Source organism: Uloborus diversus, unplaced genomic scaffold, assembly GCF_026930045.1.
Source record: "Uloborus diversus isolate 005 unplaced genomic scaffold, Udiv.v.3.1 scaffold_12, whole genome shotgun sequence".
In the NCBI taxonomy this organism is placed as follows: Eukaryota; Metazoa; Arthropoda; class Arachnida; order Araneae; family Uloboridae; genus Uloborus; species Uloborus diversus.
The window spans coordinates 4,742,644-4,764,995 of NW_026557876.1; the positions used below are offsets into that span (position 1 = coordinate 4,742,644).

The 22,352-nt window shown below is 35.1% G+C and overlaps 2 protein-coding genes across 2 annotated transcripts in view; one reads left to right on the top strand and one right to left on the bottom strand.

The window, feature by feature from the left end:
- Window positions 1-2,572, top strand: part of LOC129232435 (protein gooseberry-like) — a 93,175-nt gene extending 90,603 nt beyond the window's left edge. Inside the window, exon 10 of the mRNA XM_054866581.1 lies at window positions 2,562-2,572. Within this exon, the coding sequence (XP_054722556.1) occupies window positions 2,562-2,572 (11 nt within the window). The remainder of the gene's footprint in view (window positions 1-2,561) is intronic.
- Window positions 2,573-17,072: 14,500 nt separating this feature from the next.
- The window catches only part of LOC129232436 (ankyrin repeat domain-containing protein 27-like), a 36,067-nt gene continuing 30,787 nt past the window's right edge, over window positions 17,073-22,352 (bottom strand). The window contains exon 5 of the mRNA XM_054866582.1: window positions 17,073-18,614. Within this exon, the coding sequence (XP_054722557.1) occupies window positions 17,585-18,614 (1,030 nt within the window). The 3' untranslated portion in view covers window positions 17,073-17,584. The remainder of the gene's footprint in view (window positions 18,615-22,352) is intronic.

The window sequence follows — 22,352 nt, forward strand, 5'->3', positions numbered from 1 at the left end:
CTTAGGAAGATCGGGCCCCAGGCCCAGGCCTAGTCGGCCTGTGCAGTAATCAGGCCCTGCTGTTACTCCAGTCAGGAAAAAAATTCTGCCGAAGATTAAAGCTTATGTTGATACAAGCAATTTTCGAACATTGCTATTCACATTGTAATACAGTAGGCGCCGCTTAATGTGATCACTTTGGGACAAATATAATTTGATAACAATAAACGACTGATAACAATAACCGAAAAGAATCCAGGAGACACAAAATGGATTTTTTTTTTCCAATTAAGGTGCAGATATTTTGGCAACCTCAAATTAAAATCGCAGTGACTCAACTGAACGCACTTTCAAATTATGAATTATTAAATTAACAGAATGGAAATATCTGAATTATAAAAAGTTAAAGCTAAATTATGCAATTTTTAATCGCATAGTAATAGGTGAAGTAAAATATGACCGTTTTCCCTGACATTCGTAAACCAGTTTCAAAGAACATTCAGATTTTCTATCTTTTCCAGCATGGTTTTGCTTGTTGTTTAAATTTTGGTTTAACTTCGCTTTGTTTTTCAATCAATTCTTTAATAGTTTACAAAGCAATGGCAACAATGGAGGTCCTACATCAATGACATGTCCAGCGACTGAATTTTTTTAGGTGCAAAAGAAAGTTTCCTTAGGGGGAGTCTGTGGTCACTGGGGGCGAACTATCTGTAACTTCATTCCTAGAATAATTTTGAACTGCTATTAAAAACCACAAAATGCTACATAGAAAGTTAGTCTCGTCAGGGTTTGCCTATGTATTTCTGTTAATTGAGGAACAAAAACGGGGAAAAAATGGAAAGTTTATGAAAATGTGATAACACAATAAACGAAGACGCTCATTACAATATCGGATCTTTTCAACGCGTGTTAACATACAAGTGTTCCGGGACTTTGTGATTCTGATAACATTAAACGAGTGATAACATTTTAACTGTGATCACATTAAGCGGCGCCTACTGTATTTCTTTACTATAAAATAATAACAATATTTTACAATGTGATAAAATTAATTTTGCTATTATAAAATAGTAAAGTTCTTGTTATTCACATTTAAAATGTTAATTGAGCTTCTATCATTCGGTGCAGTACTTAATTACCTCGTAAATATTAAGCTAATTTGTATTTTAAATATTTTGCACTATTAGTCGGGTAGAAGAATGTGGGACAAAGTGAAATGACTAAGATGACTGTGATTTTTCAAAATGAACCAATTGGAAATTGGTTTTGAAAATTACGGTACAAAAAGAAAAAACATTGTATTTTCTAACACACCTGCATTAAAACATTATTTTTTATTTTTGGTTGTAATTTTGAACCTTCAAAATAAAGTGGAAATATTTCACTTTTTTTTTTCATGGGGTAAAGTGAAAAATGAAATTTTTCTGTTTGATTATAAAAAAAAAAGTATTTTTATCAAATGAACCTGTAAATAAAATTTTGAATGAATAAATGAAAAGAAAATGGAACAATAAACGAATAATTAAATAATTAATGTATGAATAAAAACAAATGAGTGAGTAAATAAGTAAATGAATAAGAAAATAAGTGAATGGATGAATAAATAAGTGAATTACTAAATGAAGGATGGTAACTGAATCAATTAATAAAAGAATACGTAAATGTTTTAGTAAATGATTGAATGAGTAAACGAAATAAGACATTTCACTTCGCACCGCACGTACTCGACTACTTCAACAAAATATTTTAAATACAAATAAGCTTAATAGTAACTAAATAAATACTGCGCCGCACTTTAGAAAGTCTCAATTCATATTTAAAATGTTAATAACAAGAACTTTATAACATCAGAAATAATTTTTGACTTACAACAAATATTACAATAAGAGTACCAATTTTTGAAACTTGCCTGTATTATCATAAGCTTCAATCTTTGGCGGTATTTTTTTCTTGACTGGAATGGACTATATGTGCAACTACATTGTTGAAATACTACCAGATAGGTGGCGCTAAACGCAGAGTAAATATTTCACCTTTTCACTTTGCCCCGCTATTTCACTTTGTCTCGCATGTAGGGGAATATGGAGAAAAGTGGATGGGACAAAGTAAAATAGTTTAGTTCGTTTTTCACTCAAACACTTGTTTTTTCACTTACGCATTCATTTATTAAATAATTCATTTATAGTCCTTCATTTAGTAATTCACTTATTTATTTGTTCATTCACTCATTTGTTCATTTTCTCATTAAGTCAACCCCTCTCTTTTCCCAACTCATTTATAGTTTGACCGCGGATTGTATGTAATTTGGCAATCTGCCAAGTAAAGACAATTCCATCTGAATGAATCAGGCAAGGGAGAAGGGAAAATAACGATGGGATTTTGATGCATGCGTTTTATAATGTCACCAGTGCCTTATTCATTTATTGCATTCTCAAAAATTAAATAAGGGGAAACCAAAATAGTTACCATGGAAACAACAAAAAGAAAATAAAACATTTTCATTTCGTTCAGGAACGTAGAAGCCAAATGGTAAGCTCAAAACTTTGATGTGAACAAATAAATCAATTCATTTTTGCCGTTAGAATATGGATAGAATATACTTTAGATTTAAAAAATGTTGCTGTGAGCAAATTTTCATTTTTACAAAACTAAGGTTAAATAATAGAGAGGCAAAAGTGCACATCTGAAACAAACCAACTAACACCTCTATAAACTAATAGATACGTCCGATTCCGCCTATAAACCGGATATCAGCCTTTCCATGTAATCGATGGTCAAGCAGTATTTATCTTCATATAGTAATTCATTTACTTATTCGTTTATTCTTGCAGCATCTTTCCATTTATTCATTCACCCTTTTATTTACCGATTCATTTGACCAAAAACATTTTTTATAATAGAAAAGAAAATAATTTATTCGAAAAATATTTATATTTCACTTGCTCCATACAAAAAAATTTTGAAGGAGCAAATTTATTTCCAAAAATAAAAAATACTGTTTCAATGCAAGTTTTACTATAAAATACAATGTTCTTTCTTTAGAGACTAATTTCCAATTCGTTCATTTTGAAAAAGACAAGTTATACTGACCATTTCACCTTGCCCCGCATTCCCTACATTTGTTTTACGTACTTTGTGGCTTTCTTTCTATTATATGTATTGAGTATGTACCATCCCTTACCCCGCCCCCCCCCCCCTTTGAAAACTTCCAAATTAGCTGGAATTCAGAAGACAGCTGGTTTTTGATCCAGAACCTCTAGAGTTATTTATTTGGAATGTGAACTTGGAGATCTTTGTGACTACGGCAGATTTGACAAGCACCAGTCACCACTAGCAAACTTGGAGGAGCTTCGACCGGCCACTCTCCAGTTACGAATCTAGAGCCCCATCATGGCGAACACAGTGCAAACAACCCTTTTCACCGAACTATACAAAACATAAAAGATTACAAGGTCAGCTCTCACGTTATAGTAGTGGAATTAATACTCTCATCGTCAATGGTGACGAATATCTGGTACTGGTGGTAAACGCACGGCTTTGCCCGTAGTATAAAATTTAAAGGTCATTTGGTTCGCCTGTATACTATTTGCAAATAATGGATGATGAATTTCTCGCCAATTTGCTTTTGCTCGTTCACGTTATGGTAATTTATTCGTCCACATTATGATAATTTCCTCGGTAAAATGTTCTTAAAATTGGAATAGAAAAGGAACAAAATCGAATTTACGAAAAATTGCTTCGAGGTGCTCACCTCTATGCCACGAACTAATTTTGCGCCTCATTTCATGAAAATCGACCGAACGGCCTAGGCACTATGCGTGTCACAGACATCCAGAGAGACAGAGATCCAGACATTTTTTTTCAGCTTTCTTATTAGTAACTAGTGGCACCCGCACGGCTTCGCCCGTAATAGAAAAAATTAAAGGTCTTTTGGTTTGCCTGTATATTTACAAATAATGTATGGTGAATTTTCTCGCCAATTGGCTTGTACCGACGTTACAGTTCCACGTTATGATAATTTCGTATCTCGTCAATTGGCTTGTGCCCATGTTACGGTTCCACGTTATGATAATTTCGTAATTTATGATAGTTTTTTTCTTAAAATTGGAATAAAAAAAGAACCACATCGAATTTTCGAAAAATCGCTTCGAGGTGCACACCCCCATGCTACATACTTTGTGCCAAATTTCATGAAAATCGGCCGAACGGTTTAGACGCTATGCGCGTCACAGACATCCAGACATCCTCCGGACAGAGAGACTTTCTGCTTTATTATTAGTAACTAGTGATACCCGCACGGCTTTGCCCGTAATAGTAAAATCAAAAGGTCTTTTGGTTCGCCTGTATATTTACAAATAATGTATGGTGAAATTTCTCGCCAATTGGCTTGTACCGACGTTATGGTTCCACGTTGTGATAATTTCGTATCTCGCCAATTGGCTTGTGCCCATGTTACGGTTCCACGTTATGATAATTTCGTAATTTACTCGTCCATCTTATGATATTTTTTTTCTTAAAATTGGAATAGAAAAAGAACCACATCGAATTTTCGAAACATCGCTTCGAGGTGCACACCCCCATGCTACATACTAACTTTGTGCCAAATTTCATGAAAATCGGCCGAGCGGTTTAGGCGATATGCGCGTCACAGACATCCTACAGGTATCCTACAGACATCCAGACATCCAGACATCCTCCGGACAGAGAGACTTTCAGCTTTATTATTAGTAAAGAAGATAAAGATAAAGAAGATAATTATTTTTTCACCTGAGCAATGTGAACAGAAAATGATTCTTCCCATATTTTCTTTCTTATTTACTAACATTGTTTTAATTTTTTCAGTGAACTCGGCGCCTGTCTGCAAGGAATTCGACACATCCTGTAACGTGCTCGCCAATTTGAGACAGAAATCACGTGAACATACAGCAGCACTTGGACTTTTCTAGCAACCCCAGAAAATAATTGAATGGAATGCTTCCGATGCCAAAACTTTCACCATCTTGCACGTCATTGCCAATTTAGTAGCCACAGACCACATGGGTGATACAAGTGACGAATTCCTGGTTCTTACTATGATGCTGGTTCTAGCTAACAGATTAAAAGAATAATTGAGGACTAATTCATCAAAAGGGAACATATCTATTTTAGAAAAATGTTCAGGAGGTCTAAAAAAAATATTAATTTGAATTTTCGGCATCTTGAATTCAAATTATGTTTTTCGCAATCACGAGCGTTTGAATGAATGCACGTGTGTGTTTGTGTAGGCGCAGGTGTGTGGGTGAGCGTATGTGTGTGTGTAGGTATGCATGTGTGTGCGTGTTGTGTATGCAGTGCTGTGTGTACGCGCATTTGTGTGTATGTAGGCATATGTGTTTGTGTCTGTGAGCAGCCATTAGTGTGTGTGTGTATGTAGTAGTGTGTGTGCGTGTGTCTGTGCGCAGGTATGGGTGTGTGTAGGCGTGTGTGTGTATAGGATATGGACGCAACCTGGAGACGATTTTCGCAAGAGGAGCAGCATCGTGAGGAGCCGGTCGATGGTAATGCTGGCAGAGGGTGCTGGTGGGAAAATAAAATCAGCGTAACATCAAAAACAGTCAAGTGAGAACAATAAGCAATCGTGATTGCTCAAAAAAACGAATTAGGGTAAGAGCAAAATAGTTTTATCAACTTCTCTGGGTACAGAATCGAGCACGAAAGCACAGCAAATCATGGCTCAGAGTAAGAAATGTTTATGTAAAAAAAAAAAAAAAACAAGGAGATATTGCCATCTTAATTTCGGATATGTGCCCTTTTGAACGAAAACCTGAATGTTGAGAATTCCAATTTCGCCCAAACCCTAATATTTCACCTTCTCATATTCTCTTATCGAAGTACATGAACCTAAAAGTAGTGTGTTAAAATTTGAGGATTTTGGACACGCGTTCCTTTGGATCCAAAAGTCTTCGTACTACAAATTCTTTCGGGATATTTCCCCCTATATTCAAAATAAAACATGCAGAAAACGGATTTGTTACCCTTTGATCAAAAAGTCACACTTTACCCTTCAATAAAATAATATTTCCCACGTTTGGACTTCTTGAGAGTAAGTGATTTGATAAATGTCATCTGAAAGATTTAGAAAATGTCATAAAGGATTTTTTCTAAAAAGTGGATATGTTCCCTTTTGATAAATTACTCCTCAATTGAATACAACAAGTGCCAAAGTTAAAATCTGTGAAGCAACAGGATGGAAGAATATTTTAGTTAACAACTTTAATTTTCGCCAAGAGTTAACGCCAAGTACTGGTGACTAATATGGAAGAAGTTGTTCGTCTGCTGTTATAAAATCTTTAACTTATTTATAGATTAAATATACATATAAACTTTTTAATACAGAATTTATACAAAATTATTTTTATAGACGTATACTTGTAAATTGTGCCTTTTATATAAGTTACCTCACAAAACTCGGTTGTATCTTTTTAAACAAATTTATGACCTACTAAATGTCTATTTTTTGACGCAAATGACTGTTTAATTCAAACATTTCCTTATTTTAAAAGCGATATATGAAAATAAAAATGCGACGCAACTTTTCTAGAATTCTTAAAATTTAGAAATGCTGTTTTGAAGTCTTTTACATATCTATGGATTAAAAATACAGAAGCTAAATTTCTTAATACAAACTTTATAGAAAACGGTTTTGCCGTTTTACAAAGCCGTACTGATAGTCTGCGCCTTTCATATTATTTATCTAATAAATCTCAGTTATATCTTTTAAACCAATTCTTTACTAAAAGTCTATTTTTGACATAAATGATGGTTGAAATTTTTAAAAACATTCATTTGTATGAACAATTTATTTACCCGTTCACTAGCGCAGCTAGAAATACCTTCTGGAGGGTTTTTTTTAAACCAAAAATACCTTCAGGGGGAGTTTTTTTTTGATCAAAAATACCTTCTGGAGGGGTTTTTTAAATCAAAAATACCTTCTGAAGGTTTTTTTTCGATCAAAAATACCTATTGGAGGGGCTTTTTTTGATCAAAAATACCTTCTGGAGGGGTTTTTTGATCAAAAATACCTTTTGGAGGGGTTTTTTTTATCAAAAATATTTTCTGAAGGGTTTTTTTTATATCAAAGTCACCTTCTGGAGGTTTTTTAAATCAAAAATACCTTCTGGAGGTTTTTTTTTTTTTTGATCAAAGTTACCTTCTGGAAGGTTTTTTTAATCAAAAATATCTTCTGGAGTTTTTTTTTCTTTTTTGATAAAAAATACCTTCTGGAAGGGTTTTTTTTTAAATCAAAAATACCTTCTGGAGGGGTTTTTTGTGATTAAAAATACCTTATGAAGGGGTTTTGTGATCAAAACAGCCCTTTCATATGCATAAACTATTGTATTAGAATTAGCATTTATGTTAAAGCCAATGCCTCTGGGGGTGTTTTTACACCCCCACCCCACCCTCCCTTCGCTGCGCCACTTCCTCCGTTTGATTTGAACATTTCCTGATTCCAAAAGCAGAATAGAAAAACAGAAATATGACACAATATTTTTTTTTTTTTTTTGAATTCTTAAAAATGTAGAAATATTGCAATAAATGTACATTTGCGGCCTAAATAAGCTTCTTTGTAGATTCTATTTTCTATAAAAAGCTTTTAAAGAGATGTCATTGAAACTAAGTTTCAAAACGTTTTCCAATGCTGTAGTCGTTGGAGCAAACTGTAAATTAAAATGTTAATACATTTAGAAGTTCAGTATCAATAAAGAAAATAATAAATTAAAAAAATAAATAAATAAAAGCAGAATAATGTGTATCAAGTTTTTCAATTATTTTAGAGAACGTTAATTACACAACGTTTAATATCTTATAAGGTAATGTCCAGCATATTTTAATGTAATATATTTATAGAAAACTAAGTATTTTACTCATGGTAATATAAAAAGACAATGAGCACTTTTGTGCAATTTGCTGAAAAGAATATTTATTTTATAGATCATTTGTAGAAAGCCATTGCAAAATTTTGGACGATTTCAGTGCGTTGTTTAAATGATGTAAGTCTATTAACATGCAACAACTTAGAACAACTTCTAGGTTGTTCTACCATTAATTTAAAAAATTAGAAGTTCAATTGATTATACAGCGAATTTGTTGGGTAATTTGAACATGATTTAAATCAATCTCGTCAAGGCTCTTGTCTATAGTTTCAATGACAGCCTCTTTTTTTTTTTTTTTTGGACTTTGCATTAATGCTTTTTGACTGCGTGGGTCAATTACCAAATACGTGGTATACAATACATACGTGGGTGTTACCAAAAACCAATCAATGTGTTCCAAATTTTGATGACTGCGCCAAACTCTCAATTTACAAAATGTCTCCAAAACGCAGTGCTATATGTAAGAAAATCTAGTACAGTATACTTCTTCGAAAGTAATCTAATATTAATAAGTACTATATGCAGTGGCGTCACTACGGGAGGGGGGAACGGTTCGCTCCTGGTGTCAGCCGTCTAGGGGGCTGACACCCAAAGTGGAATTGCAACTTCTTGAAAAATATGAAGCTAAAATGCATTTTTAAGACTACAAATTCGAAAATTTTCCGGGAGACGATCCATTTTTATTTGTTTTTTTGTACATTAGCCCACTTAAAATTTTGTCCCAACACAAATGCAGTAGTTTCTTGAAAATTGCACGAATTTCATGTTTTCAAATATTTTTTTCTTTTGCGTTTCTGGAGGGGGGGGGGGGGGTGACACTAAAAATTACCGCTCCTGGTGTCACTCTTGCTAGGTACGCCACTGCTATATGGCTGCAACAAAAGCGCCTGTACTTAAAAGAGTTGTCCCTGTAATTCTCTGTATAGAATGAAATTAAGGTTTGCAGTGTGACTGTATATTTAATGATCACAGATAATGTAATTTATGTACATAATCAGAGATGTATTGCTTAACTAGTGACTATTTTTGTATATGTCTACAATTATACTTTGCTACATCAATTTCGAAATTTGTTGTGTAAGAGAAAAAAATAATACTTAATATATTTTCCTATTTGAGCAGTATTTTGTATATAAAATGTGTAAATAAATTATTTTTAATGTACATAGATAGTTTCTATTTGACTACTAACTCAAACACTTGGAAAATGTTTAGCTCTAAGTTCTGAATCTTTTGGTGGCAGAGTATTTTTGACGGTTAAAAATATAGCATATACTGTCCAACCACGGATTGTGTGGAATTTTTAAACGTCCAGATAAGACGAATCTATCTGAATGAGGGAGAAAAGTAAAAATTTGATGCGCGTATTCCGCTCATTTGAATGAGACTCTGCTTCTGCAAAAGCTGACATCGCTAAAAAATAATGGATTCGTCCATTTCCGGCTGTAAACCGGATGTTTGTCTTTGCATACAATCCGTGGTCAGACAGTAGAAAGCAAAACTTTATGCTTGGAAACCTTTTATTTTCTCCATTAATTTTAAAAATTAGGAGTTCTTCATTTTGTGCGTATTTAAGAGAGTGGGAGTCTCTCAGGGGGGGGGGGGTCTCCCTTTCGAATCTCGACACTGTTGTAATAAACGGAATGATTTTAGTACAGGGAACATTACTGGAGCTGTCATGGTAGGTTTACATCTCCATGCATCACACGACCAGTGTTGCGCATGCGTTTGAGATAATGTGTCATTGTCAGTAGAGATGGGCGCTCAGGGCCTGATTATCGCACAGGCCGACTAGGCCTGGGCCCCAAGGGTGCCCACAGGGAGGGATTATGGTGCAAGTTGTTTTTTAAGCTTGAAAAATGTTTTTTCTTTGCATACGTAAACAAAGAGTAGGAAAATATATACTAGCATACTGTTTGACTATCAATTACATGGAAAGGCTAATGTCCGGTTTATAGGCGGAAATGGACACATCTATTAGTTTATAGGGATGTTAGTTTGTTTCAGATGTGCACTTTAGCCTCTCTATTATTTAGCCTTAGTTTCGTAAAAATGAAAATTTGCTCACAGCAGCATTTTTTAAATCTAAAGTATATTCAATCTATATTCTCACGGCAAAAAAATAATTGATTTATTTATTTACAGCTAAGTTTTGAGCTTACCATTTTGCTTTTACGTTCCTGAACGAAATGAAAACATTTTCTTTTCTTTTTGTTGTTTCCATGGAAACTTTTTTTGTTTCCCCTTATTTTATTTTAGAGAATGCAATAAATGAATAAGGCACTAGTGACATTATGAAACGCGTGCATAAAAATCCCATCGTTATTTTCCCTTCTCCCCTGCTAGATTCATTCAGATGGAATCGTCCTTACTTGGCAGATTGCCAAATTACATACAATCCATTGTCAAACAGTACGGTTACCACAAAACGGGGCACAGTGGGGCCAAATGGCCAACATGTGGAAACAATTCAACATCTCGAGAACGGATTAACATAGAGACCTGGAGCCGGTCTCATCCGAATCAGAACAGAAAAATATATCAAATTCAGCTGTTTTTGTTGAAATTTTGAAGACAAATAATTAATTAGGAAATGAAAATCTGTTGGAAAGATAAACAATTTTGGAACTTTCGAAATAGGTTGTACAGTCGAGTAACCACTTTTACGCGAGAGATGCGTTCCAAGACTCCTCGCGTAAGTCGAAATTTCGCGTTGTGGAAAAATGTATGCATAAACATTTTTAAGACATTTGTAAGCACCCCTCAAATTGCTTTAAAGCATTTCTCAACTATACATTACAGTTCCTTGCATAAAAACTCAACTTTTACTGTATTTAAAAAATAAAAAAGCTGTTTTATTCAATATAAAATAGTTAAAATGCACAAAAAGAATGATTGATAAAATAAAACAACACGGTACGTACATTATGTAGTAATTATAAAATGCTGCACTATAATAGTACTGCACAGTAGATACAGTAATAATATTTATGAGTTGAAAAATGAAGATGATGAAGACTCATGCTGCATCCTCAGATCGTTATTTTTTATTAAATACATTTTAAAATACAGTTGCTTCACCTTTTCTTTTATAACGTTTCCATTTATGGCAACAAGCCCCTCTTCCCGATCTCTTTAATACAAAAAGCAAGAGAAAGCAGCTTCCCATTTTCATATACTTTACTCATAGACCGGGATCTGAAGGGGGTTGAGCATGCATGGAAAGGCTGACGCAATATTATTTCTGATTATTGTTACAGGCACGATGGTGATTATGAAACCACATGTCGTCGCCCCCCTGGGTGGTCGACAACCCCGGGGAAGGGGGGAAAGCAGTGGGGGAACCGTTTTCTAAAACACTCATAACTCGCGAACTATTTGAGATAAAACACTGAAAAAAGTGGCAATCGACGCAACAAAACAAGTGCTTCATAAAAGCTAAATATAGTTATGGACCTATCTTTGTTGGTTTCTGAGTAAAATTCCATTTTTCGCAAACAAGCAAAATTTTGAATAAAATGCGCAAAACAAACTTTTTTTGACCAAAATAAATTCCAAATCAAAATTGTTTTTTTTTTTTCAAATAATGTCCAAAATATCATTATGCAGTTTGTTAAAATCATTTAAGTACTGTTAACGCGTTGAAAAACAAAATGACAGTAGCAAGCTCGAACACGATTTGCATTTTAGTTCAGGATCTGAAGGGGTACTGACGCAAAATTATTTCTGATTGATGTCAGAGGCACTATTGTGATTATGAAACCACATGTCTTCGCCCCCCTGGATGGGCGACAACCCCGGGGGAGGGGGGAAGGCAGTGGGGGGAGCCGTTTGCTAAAACACTCATAACTCGCGAACTATTTGAAACAAAACACTGAAAAAAATGGCAATCGACGCAACAAAACAAGGGCTTCATAAAAGCTAAATATGACTATGATCATATCTTTGTTAATTTCTGAATAAAATTTTATTTTTCGCAAACAAGCAAAAAATGTGAATAAAATACGCATTTTTTTTTTTTTTTTCAAATTATCAAAATTATTTAACTGTTTAAGGAACCAATAAAATCTGAAATATCATCATCCAGTTTGTTTAAAATTACTTAAATATTATCAAAGCGTTGAAAAGTGACATAAAAGTAAGCTCAAAAAGCATTTGAGGTAATTCACAAAAGGAAAAAAAAAAACAAGTTTGCGGAATGTACCTTGAAGACTCGACATAAACCAAAGTAAATTTTGTGGCTCTCCTGTTTAGGCGGTTTTATTTCGTAATATTATCAAAACAATGTCCCAGTTAAGTAATTACTTAATTACTTAACCTTTAACGCATTATAGCTGCTTAGTATGGGTCACAAAGGGACTTTTTTAAAAATTAAAACATGCAAGTTCAACAAACAAGTAATTACGGAAAGGATAAATGATCAGGATAACCCTTTTGCAGATTTTACACCTGAGTTATGAAACATAGTCAGAGAGGCTGTTGCCACATAAGCAGCATCAAAATTTCAGTGGAACGTTAAAGAAAATGTGAACAGTCTCTTATCCAGAGAAGTCCTGCAATGACAATGTCTTCAATAGCGACTGCAAAACAGCAAAAGAAAACCAAAAAAACATTTAACCTGGGAAACGTTAGCTCAAAAGTGATGTTAGTACATCTAAAAATCATTCCCCTACAATAAGCCCAATGCTAGGTTAGGTTCAACAGAATGGTTCACTGAAGCAAAGCGTGAGGTCCGATTTCGTGAATGTAATTGAAAATGATACTTCTTGCAGCAAAACTCTGGAAGAAGCACCCTATTTTAAGAACAAAGTTCAAGTTATCGATGGAATGAATGATTTTCTCTCCAATTGTCAAACTCAACGAGTGGACCTTAAAGACGATCGGTACATCTCACTGTCGTTTTCATAACTTGAAAACCAGAAGTTCCGGAAAGTACATTACAATAATTTCTTGTCATTTCCATCAGAAATAAATATAATATCAGCTCTTTACCATGCTCCTGCAATTCTTTCCAACATGTGCTAAGAAGTATTGCTCAATACTGTACTATTGAATCAATTCCCCTGTACCTTAGCAGTGCCTTTAGATGTAACCAAGTTTGGGTTTCACTTGAATGAAAATAAATCAATAAAGCTCCACACCTTATGATGCAGCCAGTGTTACCAGATAGTTTAATTCCACCCTGCGCAGGCAAAAGCTGTAAATAACCTTGTAATTGTTTTATTAATAATTCATCTAGCTGTAAATACTGTGCTTTTAAGACTAAAGCAAAAACCCATAAACTACAAAATACTCGGAAGAGAACGATTCAATAGAACAATTACAAGTCAACAAAAAAGAGTATGATCCAGCTTTCAGAATTTCTGATATATTAATGCTTTATGTATGCATATTGATATTCTACAATTATTTTTTAATACACATTATTTTACTAATTTTATTTAATTAGTGTTTTTAGAACTCTAGTGTATAATTTTATATTTATATTCGTTTTCATAAAAGCTCAAGCTTCTCCTTTTTTATATTTATTTAGTACATATTATTTCTTGTATCATTGTTCTTTGTTGAGTAAATTATAAAAAGCAATATCCGCAAAACAATACCCGCAATATTCTTTTGTGCAAATTGAAAACACAAATTAATAGAAATAAATTAAAATTATATTTGAATTGAAACTACTCTGGGCCTGGTTCCCTAGTTCCTCTCAAATTTAAAGCAGTATATAACAAAATTAAAGCCTTAATTGAATACTTTGCAATTAGAATAAGTTTGTAATCTGAAGAATGAATAGTTCGTCATAAGGATAATAAGACTATTTTTTTCTCCTTAGCATACTGCCGTTTTATTCAATGCGCTAACTTAGGCAAGTGCTAGCATTTTCTATTTCGCTTTTTAACGCTCACGTTAGTAATAATTAAGTAGTTTTAAACAAACTGAATAATGAAATTTAAGGTTTTATTGATTCCCTAAACGGTTAAATAATTTTAAAAAAGAACTTATCTTTGAAAAAAAAGCTTTTTGTATTTTATTCAAAATTTTTGCATGGCTGCTAAAAAAGGAATTTTAATTAAAAACCAACAAAGATAAGACCATAAACATATTTAGGTTTTTCAAGCCCTTGTTCTGTTGCATCTTTTGCCACTTTTTTCAGTGTTTTATTGCAAATAGTTCGCGAGTTATGAGTGTTTTAGCAAACGGCTCCCCCCCACTGCTTTCCCCCCCTCCCCCGGGGTTGTCGACCACCCAGGGGGGCGACGAAATGTGGTTTCATAATCACCATCGTGCCTGTAACAATAATCAGAAATAATATTGCGTCAATTCTTCCATGCATGCTCAAAATACCCCTTCAGATCCTGAACTATAATGCAAATCGTGTTCGAGCTTGCTACTGTCATTTTGTTTTTCAACGCGTTAACAGTACTTAAATGATTTTAACAAACTGAATAATGATATTTTGGACATTATTTGAAAAAAAAAATCAAACTATTTTGATTTGGAATTTATTTTGGTGAAAAAAAGTTTGTTTTGCGCATTTTATTCAAAAATTTTGCTTGTTTGCGAAAAATGGAATTTTACTCAGAAACCAACAAAGATAGGTCCATAACTATATTTAGCTTTTATGAAGCACTTGTTTTGTTGCGTCGATTGCCACTTTTTTCAGTGTTTTATCTCAAATAGTTCGAGAGTTATGAGTGTTTTAGAAAACGGTTCCCCCACTGCTTTCCCCCCTCCCCCGGGGTTGTCGACCACCCAGGGGGGCGACGAAATGTGGTTTCATAATCACCATCGTGTCTGTAACAATAATCAGAAATAATATTGCGTCAGCCTTTCCATGCATGCTCAACCCCCTTCAGATCCTGGACTATCAGACTCTGCCAACTTTAACTTTGAAACTAAGTTCTGAACTTATACGGATATCATTTTGTTTTGACTTTTAACTGTACGTACGGAAGATTCACTCATACTTATTGCGTTGGCTACCGTCAACGTTTGGTAGTTGTCCAAGCATATCGAGAATCTTAATCTTCTTTTTATTGTCAAAAACTTTATCCCCCCCTCCCCATCTTCATAATTTTTAGAAGAAACAGCTCACTAAGGTGCCATCATATTTCATCAACTTTAATGTTTAGAATGTAAAAAAAGAAAGCTGCTGAGCGGTTTTTTTATGCACTAACAACGTGATGCCTAGACTATAGTTTGAGGTGGGAAATTTCGAGGGTCAGTGCGATGCTAATGGGATGTGATAACATTCACAAAATATATATTTAGTTGTCAATAACGAAGTCGCTACTTCCTTCTAAAGAAATTCGTGTTGTGGACAAGGAATTCGCTTGCGTCAGCTCTAAAATTCGTTACTCGTGGAAAATTCGCGTTATGGCCATTTCGCGTAAGTTGAATCGCGTTGCAGCGGGAGTCGACTGTACACTGATTCAGTCGAACTCGGAAATTTTGGTCAACTCTTTGGAGCATGTCATTCGGAAGTTAGAAAAAAAATTGATTTATAATAAAATTACTTCGCAGTCGAATTGTTAACCAGTCACAAGCCTGCATAACAACTTTGCAAAATAAAAAGTAAGTTTTCGTGGATATTTATGTTATTATGCTTGCTGATTTCGAAAATGACCTCTACTTTTTTTTATCACGTCAGAATTTTTTGTAAAACTGATTGGCTACTTTTGGCGAAATCCTTTATCAAAAAAGAATTCTCTTGAACAATTTTGCACAGAATTTCTCGCTAGTGTTTTTCTTTTTTTTTCCATTTTACTATATGTAAAATATTCTATTCTTGATGATGCCCGTGTTACGTTTTCCGCACTCGATAGTTTTTTGTAGATTTAAATGGATAAAAAACTGTTTGCAGATTGCATGACTCACCTCATCATGTCAAGAAACAAAACTAATGCCCCCTGAGCTTGAACTCAGCAGCATACGTTGCATTTTCTAGATGAAAATCACCAATATACTACTTTGAATTGTCTATTAATGTTTAACATACACAAAATGGACGATTGACTAATAGGTGCACATAGTGTATATGTGCGTTGTATGAAAATTCGAAAGAAATTTTTAAGTAGCAAAAAACAAAACAAAGTTTCTGCTTACAGGTTTCATCTTTTTCCTTTCCTTTTTGCTTCATCCCAGGTCACATAAAAACAACTTTTACTCAGCTAGGCACCGTGTAATAGTTTTGGGACACCTGATTGGAGACGCAAATACGTGGGCCATATCTTTTTTTTCGTCCTTATCCATTGAAAGTGAACAAACTTTGTTGCTCAGAAGTTTTGAATTAACGTTTAAATGTTTTTAATCCCCTATCCCTTTGAATAATGTCTGGAAGATTTTAGATTTGAAATGAAGCAAAAATTAGAGCAAGCGAAACAAGCAATAATGGGGACTGCTGCTGCTGTGGGATGACGGCATTATGGGGTAGCCAAACAGCAGCTCCTACGTTTTACATGATCTCTAGCAATGTAAACGTCGCTTATATGCCCCCAAGACGATATCTTGTTACCATCCAACAGTTGTCAGTGAACATAATCTCGACCCACCTTCCTTGATACTTGAACTCTATATGTTTGATGTCTTAGTGGAACCTTTCACTCTGGTCTTTCACTGACTGAACCAAAATTTTCAAGTAAAAAGTCCATTTGCAAATGAGGAAAATCTAATTTGACATTCATAGAGCTCCCAGCGCATGAAATTTTCCGGCATGTTCGTTACGGCTCCTTTCAAGTCAGAAAGCTGGTAATTATCCAAAAATTTACTGAAGACAACTTTAAAGGCAACCCAAGTTACTTTTTTATTTCTTGGCTAGTATGAAATTCTTCATCTTTCATCATACACTTGTGGATAACGTACTAACCAAGATCCATCTTTTAAGGTGGCTTTGGACAAACCAGGAAACTTTTTGCACTGGTCGGGTGAATCCAAAATTTTGAGTGGATATATTAAGTCATTATTTTATTTACTGTAATTATCATATTAACAATAATAAATAGATTTGAATAATAAAAACTAGGTGTGAGCCACAGTAATACATTTAAAAAAGGTTCCTTAACCCTGTGTATGTACTCAATGTTTTCAGTTCAGTCATTTCATGTCAATATTATATAAAGTAACAGAACATTTGAATTATCATTTTTTTATTAAATAGCATTATAAGTACGTTTTCTACATAAATATATCTTATGCTTGAAAAAGAATTTTGAAACACATGCGTGATGTATCATTTTCATTATGCATTATTAAAAATAGTTAACAAAACTTTCACGCAGCACGTGGAACACACAGCTTTCGTATGCAAACACAGGAGAGAGAGAAAAAAGGAGATCATTTATATATTTCAAAAGAAGTACTCACTTTCCAATGGGAACTTTTAAAATGGTTGGGTGGGCTTCAGACGAGGAAAGGCGTCGAATCAATGCAAAATAACGGAAGCCGCAAAGAACAAGGTCAAACTTCGGATACCATTGAAAGGTCGACAGAAGAATTAGAATTTTTTTTTTTTATGTATCTATCCACAAGTGTAGCCCAAATGAATGTGTAGTCAAGTTTCCAATCAAAAACCAAAACATGCAGGAATGAATGCATGCAGTCCCAGAAACGGTCGAGAACCGAGCAGAACACGTGGTATGAATGTGAATGTACTGTCTTCAACTTTCTTCATGCTGTTCACCACTTCCACCAAATTTTCAAGATTCAAACTGTGTGGCAAACACTAAGTTTCGCATGCCACCTACATCCAGGTAGGATAACACGATGTCTATGCACGTCAACGGAAAAGGAGGCAGCTGTCGGACGAGGACGGGGAAACAGATCAGACATTGATCCATGAGGAGCCTCCTCTCCTCAATCTTCCTCAATCTCGGAATGATGAGGTCCGCATAATCGGGAAACACCCTCGTTGCAATATTGCAGCGATAAGCATGGCGGATATCTACGATCCGCAGATAGGGCGCTACCTTGCTCGCAGGTCGCCTCAGGACATCATAGAAGGACACTCGCGACTCGCCGATCCTGACTTCTTTCATCCTCCGGATCTCGGCACGATAATCGGAGAACAGCTCCATGTAGCGCTGCACTTGGTTTTTCGGAAGTTGCATCTCCTGCCAGTCCATGGAGATGTCCTTCCACGCGCACATTGCGAGAATCAGTTTCACAACGGCATCATGTCCTCTCATGAGAGCACAGTTCAGCGGCTGCCGCCTTTCGTCATTCCTGATGTGTGGACTCGCCCCCCTCGACAACAGCTTCTTCACTATGCTCGCATACCCTCCCTTGGCAGCAAGACACAGAGGTGTATTTTCGGATCCATCTTGGAGGTCGTCGGCTTCCAGAAGTAGCTCTGCTATAGCCACCTTCCTAGAGTCCAGGGCTAAGCGTAGGAGCGTCTTTCCATCGTTATTTTGTAGACCCGTCTTTGCTCCGGTAGCAAGCAGCTTCTTCAATGTTTCCACACGCTCCCAGAATGCAGCTTTGTGCAGAGGAGCGCAGCCATTATCGTCTTGGAAGTCATTTGTGGCGTTGGCATCCACCAGGAACTGTTCTGCAGACCTCCTCCTATAAGGTATAACCAAATGGCCGGACGTCTGTTCCCGTACATATTGAGAATGGATGTCGAAGCCTTTAGCCAGCAGCTTCTTCAACTTCTCCACATCATCTTGGATGACTGCTGCGTGGAAAGCAGCCGCTCCCACTGCAAGTGCTTCTGTCAGTCGTTTCCTGGTAGAGAAAGAATTTCATGGTTAACATACATTCAACTCATACTCAGTATTGCTACGAACATTTATGTATTTATTGTCACCTTCAGTCATGGTTAAACAGTAAGTTTTCTGGGTGAGCGAAAAAAACATTCCGTTGGATCGCGTGGTTGACAACATAAGCAAAGGTTTTGTCAAGTACCTGATATATTGTATTGCTTGGTAACCAAGTTTTGGCCCGTCTTAAAATGGTTTGATAGAAAACCACATTGGCATGAATGATTTCAATATAAAATATACTAATTCTTGAAGTTCAAATGCGAGGCTTTCTTCACTTATATACACAATCTGAGAGTTCAATTTGCCTTTGTCAACCACTTCGAATGTGATAAACGCCGAAAATTTCGTACAGCCAAATCTTCTTTACAAGATTTCTGATTCAGTTGCCTTTGTAATATCAAATTAATAATGCTGATCTCAGCTGCATAGGCGTCGGAAGCGGGGGAGCTTGAGCTCCCTCTATAATATTTCAGACCGGCTCAGCTCCCCCGGAAAAATTCTAACCGTATAGCTCTTTGCAGTACATTGTCTATCTCAAACCTGATTTCAAAAATGAGATCTACCTTTTTTAGGAATTTCCACATAATAACCAACAAAGAAAGGGGAGAGATGAAGTGGTCAGTACATTTGTGTTTCCCTCTTTTCAAACCTCTCGATTCCCGGAAGAAAAAGAAAAGTATTGAAGACAAGTTATCTACATATGGGTGTTTTCCGCCCTCTCCACTTTGAGCTTGTCTTTTGCAAGTGTATTACACATTACACTGTAGCTCAGTTTAATGTTCATGCCATTTGTATCTCACACTTCCACTAAAAAGAGATAATCGTGAGCCAGTTTTGTATTTAAATATGAAGGTGCTCCAGACACGTATCAAAAAGAAGGTTTCTAAGGTAAACAACATCTGACCTTCCGGACGCTATCTAAAGAATCTCCGGCGAATCCTTTTAAATTCGTTGATTAAAACAAACTTGCAAAATATGAAACGAAAGTTAAATTAAAATACTGAGTGGTCATATAATATTTTTGTTTATAGTAATCATCAAAAAAAAAAAAAAAAAAAGAAAGAAAGAAAGAAAGGGAAAGAAAGGAAAAAAAAAAAACAATGCAGAGGAAGAAAAGAAAAAAAGTTCAATTTACAAACAAATTTATTTAGCATTTTTATCCATCGTTTCTTTCTCTTTTTTATTTTTTTTCATTTCTTCATAAAAAGTTCAGCCCCGATCAAAGAAAATTCTTTAGCGAGTTCTCAAAAGTTTAGCAATGTAGTTATTGAACAAAAAATAGTTCTAAACTAATTTTCGAGGGATTATGATCGTATGTTTCGGGTGTTAAATTCCACGTTTTGATCAAAAGATACGATCCCCTACCTCCTAAATTATTAAAAAGCGTTGCAATGTTCGTTTTTGGAGATCAATATCCTGAAAATTCGCGGAAGAGAGCCCATGACTGAACACCTTGCCCTCCACAATAAGATAGATTATATAATATTCCGTTCAATTTCAAAACATTGCTATGCCTCTAACTAGACACGTACCGAGTAGCACTTTGGCCGAGTACCGAGTACTCGGCCTTTCATTACTCGGCCGAGTACCGAGTTACCAAGTACTTGGCCTTTCACTACTCGGCCAAGTTACCAAGTACCAATTATGTTTTAAGAAGAACCACGGACACACATGTAATGAATTTTGAACTTATTGGAATAGTTGTATAGACCTTGTCCATATAACAGTTCTTAAAATTAAATTCCTGCTGAAATTTAATTACGCATTATTTGAAAAATTTTGTTTTTGTCAAAAATTTTACAAAAAAATTATTTTTAAAATTAAAAATAAATAAATAAAAGGTATAATTAATCAAGTTGGAATTAAAACAAAGTATACCAATCTATTATAGTTCTAGTCCGCCAAACATAAATAATTTTTAAAAGCAAATAAAACAAATGTGCAGGAACACTGCAGACACGTATTTCTGCATTACAAGGAACGTCTTTTTCAGCGCATAAAATGTGAGCTAAAGAATGTAAAGACATTCGACAGAAGAATCCGACTTTTGGCGGATGCCTTTAAATCCACGAGCTCACATTTTGTGCATTGAAAAAGGAATTCCTTGTAATGCCAAAACACGTGTCTGCACTGTGCTTTTAACATTGTTTTATTTCCATTTATTTTTTAAGCAAAGGTATTTTTATATTTCTTATAACTAATTTTTGTTTGTAGCAAAAATCCATTTTTAATATAAAAATTCCATACTTTCTACTATTACTTTTCTGCACAATTTTTAATAAATAAGTTTTATTAACTTTGGGAACATTAAAATAAAGACTAATTCCATTGAAGCATTACAGACTTCATTATTCTCAAAATTTAAATTTGACTTGTAAATGATTGCAGAAAATTATATATGCTTGCGCTTTTTTATAAATTTTAATATCTGTCTTGGACAATATTCAATTTTTTGCAACTACTCGGTATTGGCCGAGTATCTGATCAAAATTGGGCCGAGTACCGAGTGCTCGGCAAATTGGCCGAGTAGTTACCGAGTACTCGGTGCGTCTCTACCTCTAACATTAACAAATATGATCTATCTCGAATAATTTTCGGAGAGCGACACCCGAAACTCCTCTATGATATCAAAAAAGAAGGATGAAAATTCAGTTTTTAAAACTACAATTTCTAAAACTTTAAGGGGAAGGAATCTTTTACAATAACCTCATTGAGGAACGCTCTCTAAGACTTCAATTTCTAAAAAATTCCAGAGAGCCCTAGAACTTCCCCCTTTACCTGACATCATTGAAGACCGTCTTCAATTGCGTTTTTGGAACTTCAATTTTGAAATATTGGGAAAGAGATGTAAATCGATTGAGGACAATCCTTGAGTCATATCATTTTCCCTAACGTCATAAATATGGTCCGAATTCGCGCTTTAAAGACATAAATTCCGAAAAATTTCCAGGGAGGGCATTTGAACATTTTCTCCCCTTAACATTACCAAAGACCGTCTAAACTACGTTTTTAGAACTAAGATTTCGGAAATTTTCCGGGACTGAAGCTCCAGGACCCCCTATTGATGTGTGCTCATCTTCGAGAACTGACCGACCCCCTTCCAAAAAAACCAGAAGTTTTATCACCTCATTCTCTCCATATACTATTGAGGCGGTGAGAAGCAAGAGGATGTAAGTAGCAAAATTAAAAATTTGGAGATAACCAGTACAAATAGTAGAGAAACCTTTCCTCTGTCTTGGGGTGAGAGATAATACTAGTAGCGCTGGTTGGTGCTGCTGTACAGCATGATTTAGAAAAAATATTAATGAACTCTTACCTGAGACGTTATCTTTAAACGCATTTTACTCAAAACTTGAAGATATCCACTTACATCCCTTTATTTCTCACTGCCTCAATTTATATATTAGATATGATTGAAAACATTACTGGGAAATGGAGAGGAAGACGAAAGGATCGACAATCATTTCAAATAAGAAATTTTTTTCAAGTGCTCCCCCCCCCCTTCCCCGCCAAAAAAAAAAAAAAAAATCTGGTGGCGCTACTGCTTCTGTCCCTTGCATCCCTATCTTGAGCCCCAGCTCCCCCTACGTTTATATACTTCCTACGCCTCTGCTCAGCTGGATGCGTTTTGGTCCATCTCTGGGACCAGGCAATCAAGACTCTGAAAGTTAACTACCGGAACATTCTGGCAGTCAACTAA